The sequence below is a fragment of the Mesocricetus auratus genome, unplaced genomic scaffold (assembly GCF_017639785.1).
Source record: "Mesocricetus auratus isolate SY011 unplaced genomic scaffold, BCM_Maur_2.0 Super-Scaffold_100043, whole genome shotgun sequence".
NCBI classification, from domain to species: Eukaryota; Metazoa; Chordata; class Mammalia; order Rodentia; family Cricetidae; genus Mesocricetus; species Mesocricetus auratus.
Window position 1 is genome coordinate 2,677,893 of NW_024429220.1, and position 19,680 is coordinate 2,697,572.

Sequence of the window (19,680 nt, forward strand, 5' to 3'; positions counted from 1 at the left end):
TTTCAAAACATGGCTTACATAAAAAGGGGAACAGGATTTTAATAGATGCTGCACAAAGCTTTTTTACTTATTCTCTGTTGAGTGAGACATTTAAGTAATCTAAGAAACAACTCAAGGCACTGTATTCCAAGTGATGCCATTCTTACAAAGTAACTATTTTAAAACTAAGGTACCTATGAATAATGATTCAAGAAGGCTACTGCAATTTCAGAAACTTCGATGAAGTTATGACTAAGTGAAACAAAAGCTAAACAATTTGGACATTTCCCCCTTAAATGGCACTTACAACCTCAAACCAGTGGATGGCACTAAGTAAAAGAAACCAGTAAAATATGGTCTTAGAAAAGTTCTTTTGAAAGAACATAATCTCTCACTGTTTTTTTTTTTCTTAAGGAAGCTTGGGAGGCATTGGCTAATAAGTTACCATAGATCTCTACTTGATTCTTTCATTCATATTATTGCCAAAGTAAAGATATATTTTAAAATTACCAGAGGGACTATAGTAAGCAGTCATTGTTGGTTGGAATATAGTTATGATCATGAACCAGGTAATTTTATGCTTTGATCGTGTCTTATACTGTCAATAAATACTTCATTAACACCATTCTAGGAGTCACTGGCCAAATCAAGCAGTGGTTCTCTTTTAGGAGGCATAATTTTCTACAGCCTCAATTTAAACTGAATTCAGAGGGTCACCAATGGCCTGGCAGGCTTTCACCTAACATATAAAATATCTTCAAAATTGCAACTTTTTAAAAGACAGTTGATTATCCTCCATTTACTTTAAGCTCTAGGCAAGCTAATGAAATTCTGGTTTGGAATTTCATGAGACAAGATGAGCCACACTCCATAAAGTCCTGTCTGAAACTGCCATGCAAAGGACAGCTTGCTGTCTATAAATTGTGCCTATAAATTCTTCTCCTACCCAGCTTTCTGTGTTGCCTTGACAAGCAAAAAAAGGATGTACCTAATGTATATGGAGATAGGCTATAGGTTGTATAAATGAAATCTATAGTATATATATGCTTTATTGGGGAGTATAACTATGCTTAATTGCTATGTTTACATTTCTTTGTAGACCTACAAATCCTTAAAGATGAAAATTTATCATTATTGATAAACCAAAATAAAAACAAAACAAAACCCCAAACAGAATCATTATCCTCAAACAACACAACAACAAAAACATGATAGTTTCTTAAATTCTAAAAACTATTTCCTTCTCACAATTGGCATATATTTTCAACTTTATCTTTTTGGGTGTTATAATGGATTATAGATTTCTTAGATACAGACTATACTATTTCCTTTTTTAGAAATAAGATATTTACAGATTATTTTGCTAATAGGTACTCTCGTATGAAAAATTATCTTCCTTGCAGTTATAAAAACAGTCTCCTTTGGCAAGATTGTGAATTGCTACTGATATTTTCATTAAAGAGAAGACTAATAAAATATGATAGGCCCTTAATTGTTTGTTGGCACAGTATGTATCATCTTAACAACGGCTATTGTTATTTTGTCATAAATTGGAATGTCAAATGTTAATCCAGAAATTTGCTTTATAGAAAATTAAAAAGTGAACAATCTTATGATGTTTAAAACCCTTAGGAATTACAATTGTAGATTATAAAGATAATTAGGAATATAATAATTTATGATATAACTTAATTACATTGCTTAAGTACTTGTATTTCACCTTGATAGGAAATCACATACATTTATAAAGTATGATACAAGAGGTTCAACTGTGTTCTCATAGGAATATAAATGTCTTCCTACTCCACAGGTAGGGCGCTTTGTTTTCAGTGCCTCTGACTATTGTGAGAGTTGAAAAGAAGACAACATATAAATTAAATAGAAGAAAATTTATGCAGAAATATAATTAGCTGTCCCTATCTCTGTGAGAATGTTGTCTTGTATTTCTGGTTTGATTTTTTTATGGTGTTGATTTTTGTTTTCTCCTTATTCACACAATGAAAGGTTTTGAATGATTATTTCTCCTATGCATTCATTTAAGATTCTATTTATAACTGTGCTAAATAAACTATTAGAGCATTTAATATAAAATTCTAGCATAAAGAGAAAATATAAGGTTTAAATTGTTATGTAAATATCAACATCTAGATGACCTCAGCACTTAGCAGGAACTGACATTATGCAAAATCATTTTAGCTTTGTGGTTCTCAAATGGAGAATGCATCTGAATCACATAGAGGAGTTTAAAATGCACATGTAGAGTTGTTGATACTTTTGGCATAGAGGTTGTGGATGTTGCTATTTTTCCTGGCCCAGAAACCATGCCTTGATAGTCACAGATGTAAGAGTCCCATTTCATTTTAAGATGTTCATCTTGTATGCATAAAACTCTCAGCATGCTCACTGTGGGGTTAGGAACATGACAGAAGTGTCAAATACAACACCCATAAGTTGTTGAGTAGGTTGAGTCACTTGATAGCTTTAAGTTGAAAATAAATTCTATACTTCTTTTCCATACAATATCTGGTAACATTTGGACACCAGGTGTGTATAACAAAATAAAGAGTTATTAAATCTATAGATTAAGAGTCTCTACAGGTAGTGTAAAAAAGTAGGTTGATGGCAAGAAAATAAGTGCATTTCAACACAGTGGAAATTCCTTGGGAGGAAAACTCAGAAATGAGGCAAGAAACCCTCTTGCTGAAGAACTTGCTCACCTGTAAGTGTAAGGGCCTCTCTGTTTAACTCTGATTTTGCTACTGTTCATGGCCACTTCGTCTGGGTTTTGCACATCAAAGATCCAAAACTGTCTGTACACTGTGGTTCCTGTTTTAACCCAGTTTTTGAAAGCAATTGTTCCTTCTTCAAGGACAACTTCCTGTGAAAATAAAACAAGTTTGTGTTGTTTCTTTACAATGAACATGGACGCTTCTAAGACCTTGCTACATTTAGTGGTAATAAAAGGAATAACCCGTGAGAACTTGCGTAAGTTTGTCACAAATTCGAAGCAGGAACTTTGTCCTCATAGAGCACCCTCTCTTGGCTAAAGTTTCTGAAGCTTTTTAAAGGAAGCTTTCAGGTGAACCCATGGCAACATTCTCTTAGTCAACAAAACAGTAAGTCAAGCTAATTCTAAAAGTTATCACACAAAAGCTGGTTTTGCCTATTGTAACCTTCTCACTCTGAGAAGCTTTATCAGTGAGGTAAAAGAAAAAAAAAGCCAAGAAAAAATGTAAGTAACATTGGGAGCCTGAAACAGCAACAACAAAACCACTATCTTCTAAAGTTGAGCAAGTCAAAAGATTATGACTAATCTTTAGTAAATGATGAATGTCAATGCTTATAGATAAATTACTTAAGTATGGATTTTCCTACTTGGAGTTCCATTCAATATGACTTCTCTAAATCCCAGGATGTTTTCAGGAATGCCTCATTCTGTGTTTCCAAAAGATACAACTGCTTAACCTGTCATTGCACTACTAATTTTCAAAGAAAAAAGCAAAATTAAGAAGGGGTATGGTGTGTGTGTGTGTGTGTGTGTGTGTTTATTTGCTGTCTGTCTTTTTGTGTCTGTGAGTGGCATTGTACACATTATAAATCATGTATATTTATTGTGGTGAAAATTCGCAGGGAGGAACATACAGCAACATTACTGAAACTCTTTCAACTTTGGACTACCTCCTGTTCAGAGCTTTGAGCCGAAGTAGAATGCCACAAAACTCCTTGGGTCCATTTCATTGTCTGCAAGGTAGGAGAATTACCATAGATGCTTGCCCAGCTGCTTTCCATGACTTTCACTCTCTGAACAGGAAGTCTGTGAAGTCATAGCAATCAGTGCAAACAAAGAGAGTTTGTTGCTGGTAGAACTTCCAATTGAGTATTTTGGGAGGAATGCACAGGTCCAGGAGTGTTTAAGGGGAAGAGGAAGAAACATATTTCACAGAAATTTGGCCTAATGGAGTCGATGAGCACAGGAACAACACAGCCCACTTTTTTTTCATCAACCTGGAAATATCAATACTCTGAATGAAAGGGTCAGGAAAGGGCAAGAAGTAGAGCCTGTTTTTTTAGGTTGAACACACAGAGTCTCTAACAAAGCAGGTGTCGGTTTTAAGTGCAGCCCAGGCAAGCAATAGCATAGTGAATAATGAAATCTGCTTCGTTGACTGTTACACTAGTCTTCTGTTGCTTCATACTGTCATTGAATTTCCTGTCTCACACACACCCTAGTCATCCTCTGTTCTTAGTTGGTAGCTGTGAAATGGAGTTTCGTGTCTTTGGGAATTATATTGCCTAATGCAGGGGATGATGGAAGTCCATCGTGAAGGAGGCTGTAGGCTAGGAGGTGCTTGAAAATTCTCTAGTGGTTTAACCCATGTGCACTCGAACAAAAGCCGCTCACGTGATGTTCAGATTTCTATTGTTTTTCTATGAAGTATCCTTGAAAAAAGATATGCTGTCAAGTGTTTATTTCCACACGAGCCCAGTATTAGGGCAAAGTTCCAAAACTAAGAATACTAACTTTTCTTAAGATAAAGGTGTTTGTGAATGTTAAAGCTGAAATCTGTATTGACTTAACTATGTTGCAAGACTATAAAAGGAGAAAACTCCCCCGTGTGCATGCATGCGCGCGCGCGCACACACACACACACACACACACACACACACACACACACCTGTCAGTCATAAAAATTTTAAGGCCCAAGATAGTAGGTGTTATTTATCTTGTGTCACTCAAAGTACAAATTTATTTCAGTCCTTAGTGAAGATAAGTCAGCATACTCCTGGGGATTTAGAAATGGTTTCTGACCATACACACTGCTCTGTTCTTTGAACTGAGAAATCAATAGACAGTTCAGATTGGGGTGGAAAGAGAGCTGTCCTTCAAAGACAGAGGTGTACACACTAACTTTCACAGCTATGCAGAGGAGTACTCTTTTACTGTAATGGCAAAACCAAGTGTGTACATGTCTCCATTCACTTAACTTTCAAAGTTGTAATAATTAAGACACACATTTTTTTTGTATTGGAATAGGGGAGCACAAAAAAATTTAAAAATTGCCTCACCCACCAAAGACCACGTGAAAACTGAGTCAGGTATAAAATATTCAGTATACAGAGAAACTAGATACTATAAATGTGTGATACAAACAGATTATTTAATTTATTTATTTCTTAGTTTCCTTGTTATGTAAAGATTAGATATTTTGAGCCATATGAATTTAGAGGCAAAGTTTTTGGACAGTTTAATATTGTTTGCCTTTACCTCATGAATTATAACAACTAAAAAATGTGAGTTTGAACAGTGTAGACACACAGAAACCACTAAGCAAATACTCACTGTTGGCATTTAGAAATAGACTCAGCACATTAGATTGAAAACTCTACCGTCATTTCCTTCCCACACTGCTCAGTCTTGGTTCAGTATTAGCTGTCTACTACAGTTGTATGACAGGAATTCACAATATTATATGACACTTTTCTGTTAATCAGTTGTTATTTTTATTTTCTCGGCATTAAGCTCTTCACTAAAAGATAGAGTTTTGTCTTGCCACACTTCCAATGGAGCCTGTACTGATTTAAGTAGAACAGTATGCTCAGAGTACTGTGACTATGGTGTGAGTGGCCAGCCTCATTCTGTATAGACTTGAGTCTCCACTCCACTGGAGGGAATTCCTTTTTGTTACAGGAAAACTGGTCAAATGCCCATGGTTGGGGAGGTTGTAGGCACTAGCAACTATATTTGTTTTGCTGAATGGACTTGTGCCCTTCCAAATGCCTTCAACATATCAACTTCCATGGCCATAGACAAGCTTCAGGCTGAGCTTTGTGCAGGGAATTCAATAGATTATTAGTGGCAATTGTGTTAAGAACAAATAGTCCAAAAATTAGCCTTTCAGGATTTATGTAAGAACCTAAAATGCAAGATTTCCATTTTGGTTGAGAAGTCAGTTATATGAAAAGACATCCACGTGTGATGGATTATGTTTCTAATTCATTGATTTGTAAGACATCCGTTTTATAGCTATATGGAAGTATGCATGCTGTTATTTTAACTTAGTTATTTGTCTGTTCCTTAATATCATGCCATAACAGAGAAAATGATTCTTACATATTTAGTGGATAAACACAATTTATTGGGTTTTTAAATACTAAGAAAAAGTGTGAATTATTTTAGGATTTCAAGAAATACTACAATAATATATTATTCAAATACAAAGTTTATCATTTTAAAAAATAATTGTGTTACCTGTTTAAATATGGCATCATTTTCAAAAGTACCAAAGAACATTTTTTCTGAGAATGGTTAAAAGAAATGGTACCATGACTGAACTGTATAATCACCATATATTAATCTTTTAATAGGATTAAATAAACTTTAATTCTATCTTTGTATGTCATAGAGAAAGTAGCATTTATTTAAAGTAACCTATACTATAAAAGCTACCAAAGGTTTTATCAGGGGACACTAACAATACCAAATATCAAAGCATCACTTGTAAGTAGAATAGAGCTTTGATTTGGACAGCAGCACATTCATGGAAGCTCATGATACTGTTTCTATGCTATCTGGCAAGAAAGTAAAAACATGTTTGTCTCATGCAGACCTACAAAGACCATTGTTTAATCTACAAAGAAAGTGATCTCTACAAAATATACCTTAGAAATAAGAATAAAAAAATCTGTATTGTAGATAAAACTTTTTGGATTGCTTTAGACCATTGTAAATGAGAGTGGCATGTCACCATCTTTTGGAATGATAGAGTGTCATAATGTATAACTCTATGTTTTATAAATGCGAAAGTATTTTGAATCTTCAAAGTGATACTTCTATACCTAAGCAATATATTTCTGAATTTTCTATTATTAAATGAATTTCAACAATACAATAAAAGGATATCAGCATCCAAACCCCTATGATTGAAAAATAAAAGCACATAAAAGAATGTTCCTGGGTGAAAGGCAAGAGACATAACAAAGATTGTAATCTTGGGGTACAGTAAGAATACTACATCTGAATCATTTAAAATTATTACGCTTATTTAGACTCGTGTGTGTGTGTGTGTGTGTGTGTGTGTGTGTGTGTGTGTGTGTGTTGGTGGCCTGTGGTGGTTAGTGGAGGACTTGGAAATGCAAATCCTCCTTCTCCTTCTTGGGGACTGAATTTAGGACTTCAGGCTTGCTGACAGTTGCCTTTGCCCACTGAGCCTTCTCACAGCCTCATCAGTATCATGTTACAAATAGCGTCATAGACTAAGAGAAAGAACCTTTTACGAATGTTGATTTTGTTCCTTGGTGCTCAGGACTGATCTGTGGCATCGCTCATGCTAACCACGTCCACACAGCCCAACAGCATATTTAAATGGCTGAAATTGGCATGAGTGTTATGTTCATGTGACATAAATCTAGCTTAGCCTTATATGCCATCGAGATTCTAGAACTAGGTGTTTAGTCTCTAGATGCGCACACATGGCAGTGTGAAGTGTGTCCTGCTGTTTTGCCCCCTGGCAGAACCCACTCTCCCCTCCATTTTGTGCTCCCTCCATCTCGACCCTGGCTCTGTATCGCTTCATTTCGTTTTCTAAAAGGTTATACACATATCTGTGATTTCAGACATGTGCTCTCCTGACATCAGCCTCAATTATCTTTCTTCAGGATACCCCTAATCCACAGTCCTTTTTAAGATATGATCACTCATTGACCTAGACCTCAGGTTAGGCTGGCTAGCTAAAAGTCCCAGACATCTGTCTGTGTGTCACCATTGCTGAGATTACAAGTACAAGATACCATGGCATACATTTTATAGGGTTCTGGGTATTGAGCACAAGTCCTCATGTTTGCTTGGTCAACATATCACTGAGCTGTCTACACAATCACTAACTACTGCTTATCCATAATATTCATTAGTCAGGAAACAATTCCTTTCATCTTCCCTTTTTATCTGTTTTCCTACTAACTTCTAAGAAATCATACTCCCTCTTTCTATTTCTTCATAAAACCAACTTCTTTTCCATTCCTGCTTCTCCTTGCCTATGACTATGCACAAATCTTTAGGAAGCAATCCTGCTCCTCTGGACACACTTAACCCCCCACCGGCAACTTGTTTGTTTAGCTTTATCTGTTGTCTCCCAGCAATCATCAAATCTATCTGAACGCTGACCTTTGAATACAGACTGATGTTCGCACCAAGCCACTTACAAAACTTCTGTGTCTTTCGCTTCTTTGGGTATATATTTCCATCAGCAAGTCGGCCAGACTTGTGAAATCACATTTTGTTCTTTCTCTCATAATTTCGTCACACTATCTAAAATACTAATTCATCCAGCAATCCATAAGTGTTCTAAAGCTCCACTGTTTTGGTCCTTTTGCTATATAATGGGCTTGTAAGCAAAGGCAGTTCTACAATCATAATTGTAAACTCTCTTCTATAAAGGTGCTCTCCCATAATGCTAATTCTTACGCAGACTTCATGTCTTCGCTTCCCATCTCATCCATTTTAGGATCATAGTATTCAAGGTTATACCATTTAGTCTCCAATTTTACCTGTGGACTAGTTAAGATGGAATGCTGAATTAATGTCTTGGCATTAAAAAATGGATCAAATAATGTCACATGTTTAATTATAAAAGGTAAATCAATTTTTATGTGAGAAGCTCTTAATAATACTACTTGGAATGTGTGTTCCTTATATCTTAGTGAAAGCAATATAGCAACTGTTTGTTAGATCAACAATTACTTAGACTTCTTCATAGAGTTTAAAACTTACCACTTTATACCCATCTCTCTTATTATTCTAATAATCCCACTAAGTTCTCTACCTTTTAATATTACATAATAAATTTAGATCATTTTCCTCTCCCCCAATTATAGTTCCTCCCAGATCCTGCCCTCCTATCTACCACCCTATCCACCCAACTTCATTTTTTTCTCTCTCTTTCTCTCTGAAAATTAAAACAAAGGAACAAAATAAAACAAATAAGACTAACAAAACAAAACAAAAAACCTAAACAAAAAGTGAACAATGAAACATTGAGATAATTTTGTGTTGGCCAACTGTTTCTTGGCATGAGATCTATCCTGATGTGCAGTTTAAATACTCAGTAACCTCCATTGGAGAAAAGTGATTTTTAGTTTTTCACCAACAGATACCAATTGTAAACTGGTTAGGGGTGGGAATTTGTGTTCACTTCCCCTTTCTGGGATGAAATTTAAGTTTAGTTTGAATTTTTGCAGGTCTTCTGTAGGCTTTCATATGTGCATGTCCCCTCTTGTGTCTGAGGATGCTGCTCCTTGGAGTCATCTACTACCTGACTTCACAATCTTTCTATCTTTTCTCCCACATAGATCTTGAGCCTAACCCTATTCACTGCGTTTAGTTGCAACCAATAGCTTTTCCCTTACTGTTAATGAGTCCTTTTGAAAATTTAAACACGATCCTTTATGGTCTTTTCAAATTATACAGCTCTTTAAAATCAAACAAAATTTACTGTGTCTTCCTGAATTTTCACAAATAATCTGTGTTTTTCTTCCTACATAACATTTACTTTTCATTATAGAAAGTTCAATCCTATGTTCTAACAGGATTTGACCTCCTACAAGATACACATATTTTCAGATATTTATTACACGACTGAGAAAAAAATTTCATTTTCCTTCCAATTATTCACTCTACAAATTAGATAAAACTCTTTTTTATGAGTTCTCATTATGACCTCACAGAAAAGTATTCAGATTTAATATACAATGATATTAGCATCACATATCACTCAGGGAAATTTATGTGAATTAATGATGTTACATAAAGAAAAGATCAGGCCTCAATATTGTTCATGTCAGTCTATAAAGCTGTGTCCTGGAAGATTGAGACCATTTGTTCAAAAGGCAGTTCCAGTCCACACGCTAACACAGACAATGCTCTGTGATGATCCAGGTGGATATCACAAGGGACAAAACACAAAGCCTGGGGCAGTGGCCGTCCCAGCTCGCACTGTTAAGCAAGCCTCTCCCTCCCCACCCACACCCTTCTTGTGGTTCTCCATCAATACTACCAAGGAAAGTTGGGAAGCCCATAGAAGGGGCTATGCTTCAATTAGAAAAGATATGTAATGTGCAAATAGTGTGTATATTTCAATAGTTGTATTGCACAGTATAACACATTTTCCATTAACTGCAAACTGTTGAAGAAATATAATGGAAAAGATGATTATGTAATTATCAAGCAACATAGTGTGTGTGTATGTAGGTATAGGAATTTTTACCTTAAATACTCTACATAGTAATAGCCGGGCGGTGGTGGCGCACACCTTTAATCCCAGCATTCGGGAGGCAGAGGCAGGTGGATCTCTGTGAGTTCGAGGCCAGGCTGGTCCGACAGCCTCCAAAACAATACAGAGAAACCCTGTCTTGTAAAAAATAAAAAAAATACTCTACGTAGTAAGAAGACAGTAAAATAGTTCAGTGAGAGAGTATCTTCCCACTTAAAGAAGACTTAGCATTTTTAATGAAAGAAAGCAAAATCACAAAGTAGTAAATTCTACTTGTGAATAAATATATTTGAAGTCAATTAAGCCAATGCTACTGTAAACGCAAATGACATTTGCTTATGTCTCAAGGAATGCCGCAGTGCCAAAAATTAAAGAATGGATGAGAGACTAAAGTCCTTGGCAATAATGGAAATTCTAGTGCAAATTAATATGCCAAATCCATTTCTCCGGCTCTCCTTAGTATAGTTACTGTCTGTCTAGGTTGCTAGAATCAAAGCCCATCTGGAGCTGAGGTCAGTGGTCCTGCTATGACACTTGGCAACCATTAGTTGATAATTTCTCGACTGAAATTGGGTGCCTCTGGGCAGGGCAGGAGCCCTCACGTTCATAACAGTCCTTTTCCCAGCCTTTGCCTTGTCTGGACTGCTTTATTTCATTTGTGACCTCCATTTCCAAACTGTTGAAACCACTTGAATTTCCCAGCTACCCTAGAGGATGACAGTAGATAGGCTTCTCCATAATGTATCTTCAATTCATTAAAATTTCTTTGAATGTGAAATTAATTAAAATGAATCAGGGTGAGACATGATTATTAGCATATCCATCTTCTTTAATCACTCTAATTTGAGTTAAACTTCTAATTCATTGATATATACCTATATAACATTTTCCCTTAAATTTAGAGAGAACCAAATCCTAAGGTGAGTAAACGCTGATTACATATTAGTGATGACTATTATACTTATTTCAAAGAGGAATTTTCCAGAGGTCTCCATTCAATAAAAAATACTTTTTCACATGTAAACCCACATAGTTACATGCATTTTTCTCATCGCTAAAGTGAATGAAACTTCTTTTATAAAAATATCTTATAAAATACAATATTCCTATCCAAAACATGTCAGTTTACTCTTCAAACATTAAGGTAATTGTTTTTACTAAACTATATAACTATAACCTGAAGGTGTATCAAAATATGATATATTTAAGATTAGTAATACATCCCTGCCTAATTTACATTACATTCATAAGAATATCCATAGGGAGCCAGGCATTGGTGGCTTACGCCTTTAATCCCAGCACTCGGGAGGCAGAGGCAAGTGGATCTCTGTGAGTTCGAGGCCAGCCTGGTGTACAGAGCAAGTGCCAGGGCAGCCTCCAAAACAATACAGAGAAAACCTGTCTCGAAAACCCAAAAAAAATAGTATACGTGGATTCATTTTACGTTAGACTGTGATGCTTCACCCAGGCTCAGTCGTCATGCGAGGCTGTAATGGTTTACAATCACCTTCAAAGCCCAAAGTTACCAGGTAACAGAAAACAGCTATGACGACAAGAGCCGTGATAGAATAAGTAAATGCACAACAGCTTCTCCCAGTGTCCTGTACCTTTTTGATTGTCTTCTCAATAAGCATGTCTCCAACTGGCATGAGAATACCCCCAAACACAGCCAGGACTGCACCAATGACAGCTCCAGCGATGAGTCCACAGTTCCGGTCACAGCCCATTTTCCTCGTACAGGAAAAGAATCAACGTGTAGTACTTGCTTCTCACCGCGTTCCAGGTATGATTGCAGTGTTTTCTATGCGACTTGAATATGCCATTAGAAAGAGGTCATAAAACAGGAGCTTAAATATCACTACAAAAAGATCAAAGTACAAAGAAAACATGCCACCGAAAGAGATGGTTTTTTTTTGCCAGCTAATAATCAACAAATCTTTTTTGTTTGGCTCACCAAGCTGGTTCTCTATGTCCTTCTCCCTTCAGTTATGTCTACAAACTCGCCAGACGCAGAAAATACCAGAGAGACCACTTTTTCCCCCTTTGAGTTCTCCTGTTTTGGATTTTCCTCCCTGAGCGAGTAGCATATTATTATCTTATCTAAGCAGAACCATACATATGCACTCTCTTTCTTAACTCCTCACCACAGTGTGGGGCATGGGCTGCTCCTTTGTACTCTTGCTCCCTATCAGCCTTCTCCACCAAAACAGAACCATAAAGGCTTAGCCAGGGATTCCCCTGCAAACCAAATGTGACTGGGCTGATGTGCCCTTTCTTCTGACCATCGCAGCAATGACCACCACATACCTTATTTGTGAGCAAATGGCAGTTTTGCAAGAAATAGTCTGGTGAGGCTCACAAAGAATCAATACTTCAAATCATTCATCAGCTACCTGTCAGAATAAGAAAGCAAAGGAACAACACATTATCACAAAATAAATCTAATGTAATTGTAAATGTTAAAAATAAATAATTTTATTTTCAGTGGTTAAGTTAGTGAAAACTTTCAATAAAGTTTTCAAAGTGTATATGGTTTACTATTTTATCACTAATGATTTTTTGACAGAATATATGATATGGAATTTGAATAATACACACGTATATGTTATATGTATATAGATTTGCTGTTAGGCTTTCTCTTTGGTTTTTCTTTAAGATTCTTTTACACAACCAACTGTAGTACCATTCATTTTTAACCTATGTAGGTATTCATATCAATTCTTTTAAATAAGGTAGTATTGTTAGTAGGTACATCATGCAATCAGCTTGATGTACATGCTAACATACTTTATGTGGTTGTTGTGTAACATTGGAAGAAAATAATTTTTAGAATCACTGGATCCTGCTGCAACAAAATTAACAGTTGTGCCATTCTTATTAATATTCAAAAGGCAAACTTTGTCTCAGTAACAATTCTGTGATCTTTCACCTTTCCTAGTATGCTGTCTCCCATGGTTTGGACCTCATAACAGCTTTGTTTCACATCAAAATGCCCATAGCCAAGAGGAACAGATGTCTACAGAGCTGAGAAAAGATGAGGTCCAGGGAGGAGATTTTGACAACGCTCTCTATACAGCCATCTTTCAAAAAGATGAAGGAAACAGAAGGCACACAATCTTTCCTGGCAGCTCTGCTCCCTCTGTAAACCCTGGGAATTCTCCTTACACATAGCCCCACTCCCTTCTTATAACTTCAAAGTCTGAGACTTTTCTGAAACTTAGTTTTTCAAGCCACCAAAGAACTTGTAAGGAGCCCATACCATTCGGGAGTACCTGCTGTAAAGCAAGAATCCTGTCTGTGAAGCAGCAGTCACAGCAGTGGGACCCAGTTGGTGCAGCAGATGATAAGAAACTGGGGATGTTACGACAAACCAGACCTTTCACTCTCCTTCTAGATTTGGGCTGTCTATATCTCGACTGTTCTAACATTCCAAATATGATCTGAAGTGAAAGCAGTGGTTTCCTATGTAAGTAGCAGAAGTGATCCTTCACCCGTTTTGCATCGAGCTCCAGTTGTCTCCTGAGAGACTAAGCACAGAGACTATGATGACGAAGCAGTGTGATAATCCAGAGAACCTTTGCCCCTGACACACTGTCTGCCTAACACTTCTTGGGAATGGTTAAGAGGATTTCCTTAAAAAGTGTGTCTCCATTTGTCAGATATGGGGTTAGTGAATATCTGTTCCCATCCTGTGGACTGCCTTTTTTGTCTTTTTGACTGTGTCCTTTGCCTTACAGAAGCTTCTTAGTTTCAGAAGGTCCCATTTGTTAATTGTCCACCTCAGTGTCTGTGCTTCCACTGGTGTTATGTTCAGGAAGTGGTCTCCTGTGCCAATTCACTCAAGAGTACCTCCCACTTTCTCTTCTACGAGTTTCAGTGAGACTGGATTTATGCTGAGGACTTTGATCCATTTGGACTTAACTTTTATATATGGCGATAGAGTAACCCTAACCGTAACCTCATATCTGACAGAGGGCTGATCTCCTAAATTGTCCCTCCCTGATAATGAGTTTGAAGACTACCTTATACGCCATTCTAGAATCTTCATTCAGTGGCTGATGGAAGCAGAGGCAGACACCCACAGCTAAATACTGAACTGAACCCCTGAAATATCAGTTACAGAGAGGGAGGAGTGATGAGCAAAGGGGTAAAGAATGGGCTGGTGAAACCAGCAGAAACAGCTGACCTGAACAAGGGGGAGCTCATGGACCCCAGACAGACAGCTGGGAGGCCAACATGGGACTGATCCAGACCCCCTTAATGTGAGAGTCAGTGAGGAGGCCTGGACAACCTATGGGACCCTGGGCAGTGGATCAGTGTTTATCCCTGGCATACAGATGGATTTTGTGTGTCCATTCCACAAAGAGGGATGCTCTCTCAGCCTGGACTCTTGAGGGAGGGCCAGGACCCTGCCCTGAGTGAAATGACAGACTCTGGATATCCCCATGTGGAAGGGAGTGGGGATAGGGTGGGAGGCTGGGGAGGATGGTGTGGGGGTGCAGGAGGAGCAGAGGGAGAGGGAGCTGGGATTGACATGTGAGGCAAGCTTTTTCCTAAAAATATATAATAAAATATAATGAAAAAAATGTGCCTCTACTGCTGTGACCCACAGTCATAGCACTGGGACAGGAAATCCTGTTGCTGTAGACTTTGGCAAATATAAATGAAATCTAAGTAGGCACATGTATTGAGTTCCTGCTTCTGAAAAGTTATTTAATGCCCATATGAACATCATTAAATTAGGGGCAGCGAGATGGCTCAGTATATAGGCATGCTAGTTGCCAAGTTTACAGTCAAATCCTTGGCATCTACAAAGCACAAAGAGAGAATTGAACCCTTCAAGTTTTACACACACACACAAACACACACATACACACACACACGCACGCGCACGCATCAGGAAATAAATGCTAGATATTATAAATTATTCAGTAAAACCATTTCAAATTCTGACAAGTAGAGTATAAAATGACCTTAAAATTGTATTACTGCTTATGAACTAGAGGTACACATAATCATCCCTTGTTAAAATACATTTGGGAATATATATTTTCAGAACAGTCTTCCTTATTGAGTATCACAATGCATGACAGGAAAAAGTTTCTATAGGAGATGGAAAACTATACAGAATCTACCATAGCATCCAAGAAAGAATACCTGGTCTGCAATGCATAGATATCAATCTTCAGTGTGTTTTGTAATAGATAGGTGTGGGCATGGTCTGAGCTTCTATCTGCTTCAAACTGAATGGAAAATGTGCACACATCACACTGGTGTACAGTAAGAATTCTTAGAAAACAGAAGTATCAATGAATATGCTTTTTGAATAATAGTTACATCTTTTTTGATTTTTCAAGACAGGGTTTCTCTGTATAGTTTTGGAGCCTATCCCGGCACTCACTCTGTAGACCAGGCTGGCCTCGAACTCACAGAGATCCTGCCTCTGCCTCCTGAGTGCTGGGATTAAAGGCGTGCGCCACCAACGGCCTGCAATAGTTAAATCTTAATGTAATTATTTATCTTACATGCCTTCAACTATGTGCTGATATATTTGACAAAGTGGAAGCGATTAGCTTGCCTACCAGTTCGTGTTTTTAATGAGTGATTCATTATCATTGTACTGTGTGGTAGTACATTTTCTGAATTTGCCCTAAAATAGGAAAGATACATGTTACTTGGGTTCACTAGTTGTCATTTAGTGCCTTTACGTTTTGAGTAAAGAGGAATTCATGTGTAACCATACAGTTCTGTCACAGTACATGAAATAAAACAGAATGTGTTTCACAAATACTCAGGTGAGCATATTCTAACCAGAAGCTTGGCCATCCATATCTATCTCCAGAGAAAGCATAGTCTTTTTCTTTCTTTTTTTTAGCAACTATCTGTCAATTTAGATAATAAAGAACACAAAATTTGGGCCTGATGAAATTATATTTTCTCAGTTTCACAGTTGTTAATATTTTACAATAGGTCATTTTATTTTCAATTTTAGATTAACTTTACTAAAATTCATTCTTTAGTGAAGATGTTATTTGCAATAAATTATTTTTGGATTTAAGTACTGAAATTTAGAAGGCAAAGAATAACCAGGAACAGAGAATTCCTTGGACTAATCTAGAGAAGGACAGGCAACAAGATGCAGGCTTTAAAATGTTACTAGCTACAAACCAGTCTCATTTCTAGCATGGATCAGCTGGTCTCTCATATATGGCGTGTAAAATACATACAGATTTCTCTTCCTGGATGCATGAGTGGATTCTATAGTTTTCAATGTCTTTAAAAGAAACAAGGGAAATGCTCTTCTTTTTTCCTTTTCCCATTGTCAGAATGTTTCTCTCATGAACTTTGAAGCACTAAGTGGGAAAGCTAATAGAAACTGAGAGACTGCAGATAGCCTGAGGATGGGCTATAAGCAGCCTCCCTGGCAAATAGGCCAAACAATACAGCAAATTCTCCCGAGAATCTCTAATTATTCCCATGTGTGCATCATGCTGTGTTCCCTCGGAAACTCAACCCAGAAAAGGCATAGCCCACAGGTAACACTTCCTGAGATGTGAACAGTAAAATGTGAAAATGTTTCAGAATCAGACTGGGACAAAGGGTTTTATCATTTTTGTCATCTACTAACATACAAGTTTCCATTCCATGTGATGCTTCTCCCATTTTTTTAGTAAAAGAAATAAGGCCACACAGCTCTGCAAAAACTGCCATTCTCCTCATGGCGAATCTTCCCTACCCAAGAAAAGAACAGCACCTACCCAATATAACCTATTGTGAAAATACCACAAGGGGTGATTTGTTGAAGGCAGGATGAATATGAGTTCAGGAGCTTTCAAATTTTATTATGTCCTTTTCACTCATTTACTCTCCACCATGTCTAGTGGTATCTGTAAAGTCATAATTCTATATAAACACAGCATATGCGCTCAAATCCAAACTAACACAAAGGGCTTAAGTTATCTGGTAATACTTGATCATGCTGAAACACAAGACCTAAGGATGACCTCTATAAACTTATGTGTAGAAATAGAACTCTGTAGTTAAATTGCACGTCTTGGTATTAAACAAAAGCTCAGAGAAGAACTAAATGTTAGATGGGAAAAGCAATGTCCTTGTTTTCATCTGTACCTCTAAGGGGCTCTAACCAATCACTGCAGAACTCAAGGGTTCTGCAGAAAATTTAGAACTATCCGGCTAAGATGATCTTCAATACCTTTTCTTACTGAAGTCATCAGAATCTTTCTTTGTTCTCATATGCCTCTTGAATCCTAGTAGAGTATATGCAGGCAAACATTTCAGCAAATAAATGGACAGGAACTTAGAATGTTAATGAATCATTTCACTTAAACTTATCAAATTGCAATGAAAACTTGTCTTGGTGACAATCTTAAGTAAATAATAAAGTAATTGTACAATAAAGATGATAGACCAAATCTTGCAAAAAGTAAGTAGGTCTTTTAGAGTTATAACCAGGAAGTACTACAGGCTTCAAGTGATTCTTTTTTTTAAATTTTATTTTCCAGTTTAAATTTAGATAAGAAACAAGGTTGCTTCACAAGTCAGTTCCAGGTCCCTCTCCCTTTCCCTCCCCTCCTCCCATGCCACCCCCCCAACCCCCCCGTTATCCCCTCATTCCCCCAGGGAGGGTGAGGCCCTCCATGGGGGTGTCCATAGTCTGTCATTTCATATAGGGCAGGGCCTAGACCCTTCCCCAAGAGTTCAGGGTGAGAGTGCACCTCACATTGTTCTATGGGAGTCCAAAGTCCGTGTCCCAAGTGATTCTTTAAGACACACTGACTTAAACTTAATAACAGGAATATTTCTTCAATGAGTAACAAATTCCAAGAATGCACAGTGTAGGATCCAGGGTATCACACGCTTCCCTAAGCCTGGGAAAGTTTTTATGACTTCTGTAACCTGAGTCCCTAAATTGTTAGCAATGGACTGACATAACAATGCCATGGATTCTGTCTGCTTTAACCATAGAAATGAAGTGAGACTATGAATACAAGCCATTGGTAAAAATAGTGTTAATAATTTAAGCTTAGATAGGAATGCCAATACTGTTTCTTTCTCTTCCCCAAATTCTACTAGAGTTAGAATATCACTACAAGATATTCAGGGTTTTTAAGATATGAAATTAGGAAATATTTATTCATTAATAGGTTTGCATAAATTAGTTTCTGACTCTGTTTTCTCTGAGTTTGTAATAGATTATACAAGATTGCAAGTGTTCAATAAAATCAAATCTGATAAGGTATAAATAATCCCACCATAAGAAGTTAGTTTTATGCAGTGAGTTTAAAGTGTTATGCAATATTATTTTAAGCAGCTATAATGTAGCAATAACTATTTCATGCTGCCTGATGACATGATTTAGAAAATTCCACTAAATGTGATTATATAAAATATCATGAATACTTTCAAATTTCAAATGCTTATGTAGTCTAGTCACTCACTCAGACCACAACTTGAATGTCTTAATAAAATAACTATAATATCTTAGATTAAATCACAAAATAGTAGCATAATTGGTTTCTTCAGAAAATCAAGAACAAAATGAGCAAAAAATACAAGTTTATTCAAATTGTTTGAAAATAAACACATTTCATTAAAGGTAAGATTAACAACTATTATTTTCAAAATGAATTCCAACATTTTAAGTACATACTGTACAAATACCACTCGCATTGTTAACTTTAATATTTTTCCAGGCCACCCTGTTATCTAATAATCTGATTTTGTTTCATTGTTCTGTTTTAATAATGATTTTGGTAGAAAGAATTTTTGCATTAATGTTCATTTATAGACTCTGAAATAGCAACTAGTAAAATATGTTAAAAGCTTTATTCTCACTTATTTACAATACAGTATATACAGCATTTAAAAAATTAAGGAACATTAGCAACTTAAAATCATATAAGAAAGAACTGAAAAGTCTTACATTTTCAAAAACAGTTCAAATTTATTGTAAAGAATTTATGCCATGTATTTACAAGGCTATTTAATTAGATATTCAAATTATCTGGAATAAGTTATCTATTATTTTAACTCATAATTATGACTTAGGGAAATAACTTCCTAATATTTGAAACATTTTTTGAATTTTCAAAGGCAATAATTTTCCTTTTTATTTTTATATTTCATACTAAGTTGCATTCTAATATATAGTAATTAAACAGTAAGTCATTGTTTGAAGTAACCCGGTCCTACTAGACAATAAAATATCTGTGTTCATTAAAGAAAAGTACTTGGTAAATAAATGTTTAATACATGTATTGCTCCTAATAATGTAGAGAAAAATCAAGTTCACCAAAAAATTGTACACTGAAAATTCAGCAAGGTAATGGCACTGAAAAGTAACAAATAGTTAGCAAACTGCATACAACTTTTGGCATAAGATGTACAAGACATTTATAAAAATCAATCTCACTTT

The 19,680-nt window shown here is 36.4% G+C and overlaps 1 protein-coding gene and 1 long non-coding RNA gene across 10 annotated transcripts in view; one reads left to right on the plus strand and one right to left on the minus strand.

Annotated features, from left to right (window-relative positions):
• Cd36 (CD36 molecule) overlaps positions 1-19,680 on the minus strand; it is a 48,839-nt gene that overhangs the window by 14,660 nt on the left and 14,499 nt on the right. For 4 of the 9 annotated variants that reach the window (XM_013121099.3, XM_013121098.3, XM_005080878.4 and 1 more), the window contains 3 exons: positions 12,552-12,637; positions 11,852-12,053; positions 2,697-2,857 (listed from right to left, as the gene is read on the minus strand). In XM_013121099.3, the coding sequence (XP_012976553.1) occupies positions 2,697-2,857; positions 11,852-11,971 (281 nt within the window). In that variant the 5' untranslated portion in view covers positions 11,972-12,053; positions 12,552-12,637. Of the gene's footprint in view, positions 1-2,696; positions 2,858-11,851; positions 12,103-12,551; positions 12,638-17,457; positions 17,483-19,680 lie in introns of those variants that run through there. The other 5 variants (XM_040735119.1, XM_040735118.1, XM_040735120.1 and 2 more) reach the window with 2 other exon arrangements.
• The window catches only part of LOC121135826, a 52,362-nt gene continuing 36,284 nt past the window's right edge, over positions 3,603-19,680 (plus strand). Inside the window, exon 1 of the long non-coding RNA XR_005872946.1 lies at positions 3,603-3,727. This is a non-coding gene — a long non-coding RNA (uncharacterized LOC121135826). The remainder of the gene's footprint in view (positions 3,728-19,680) is intronic.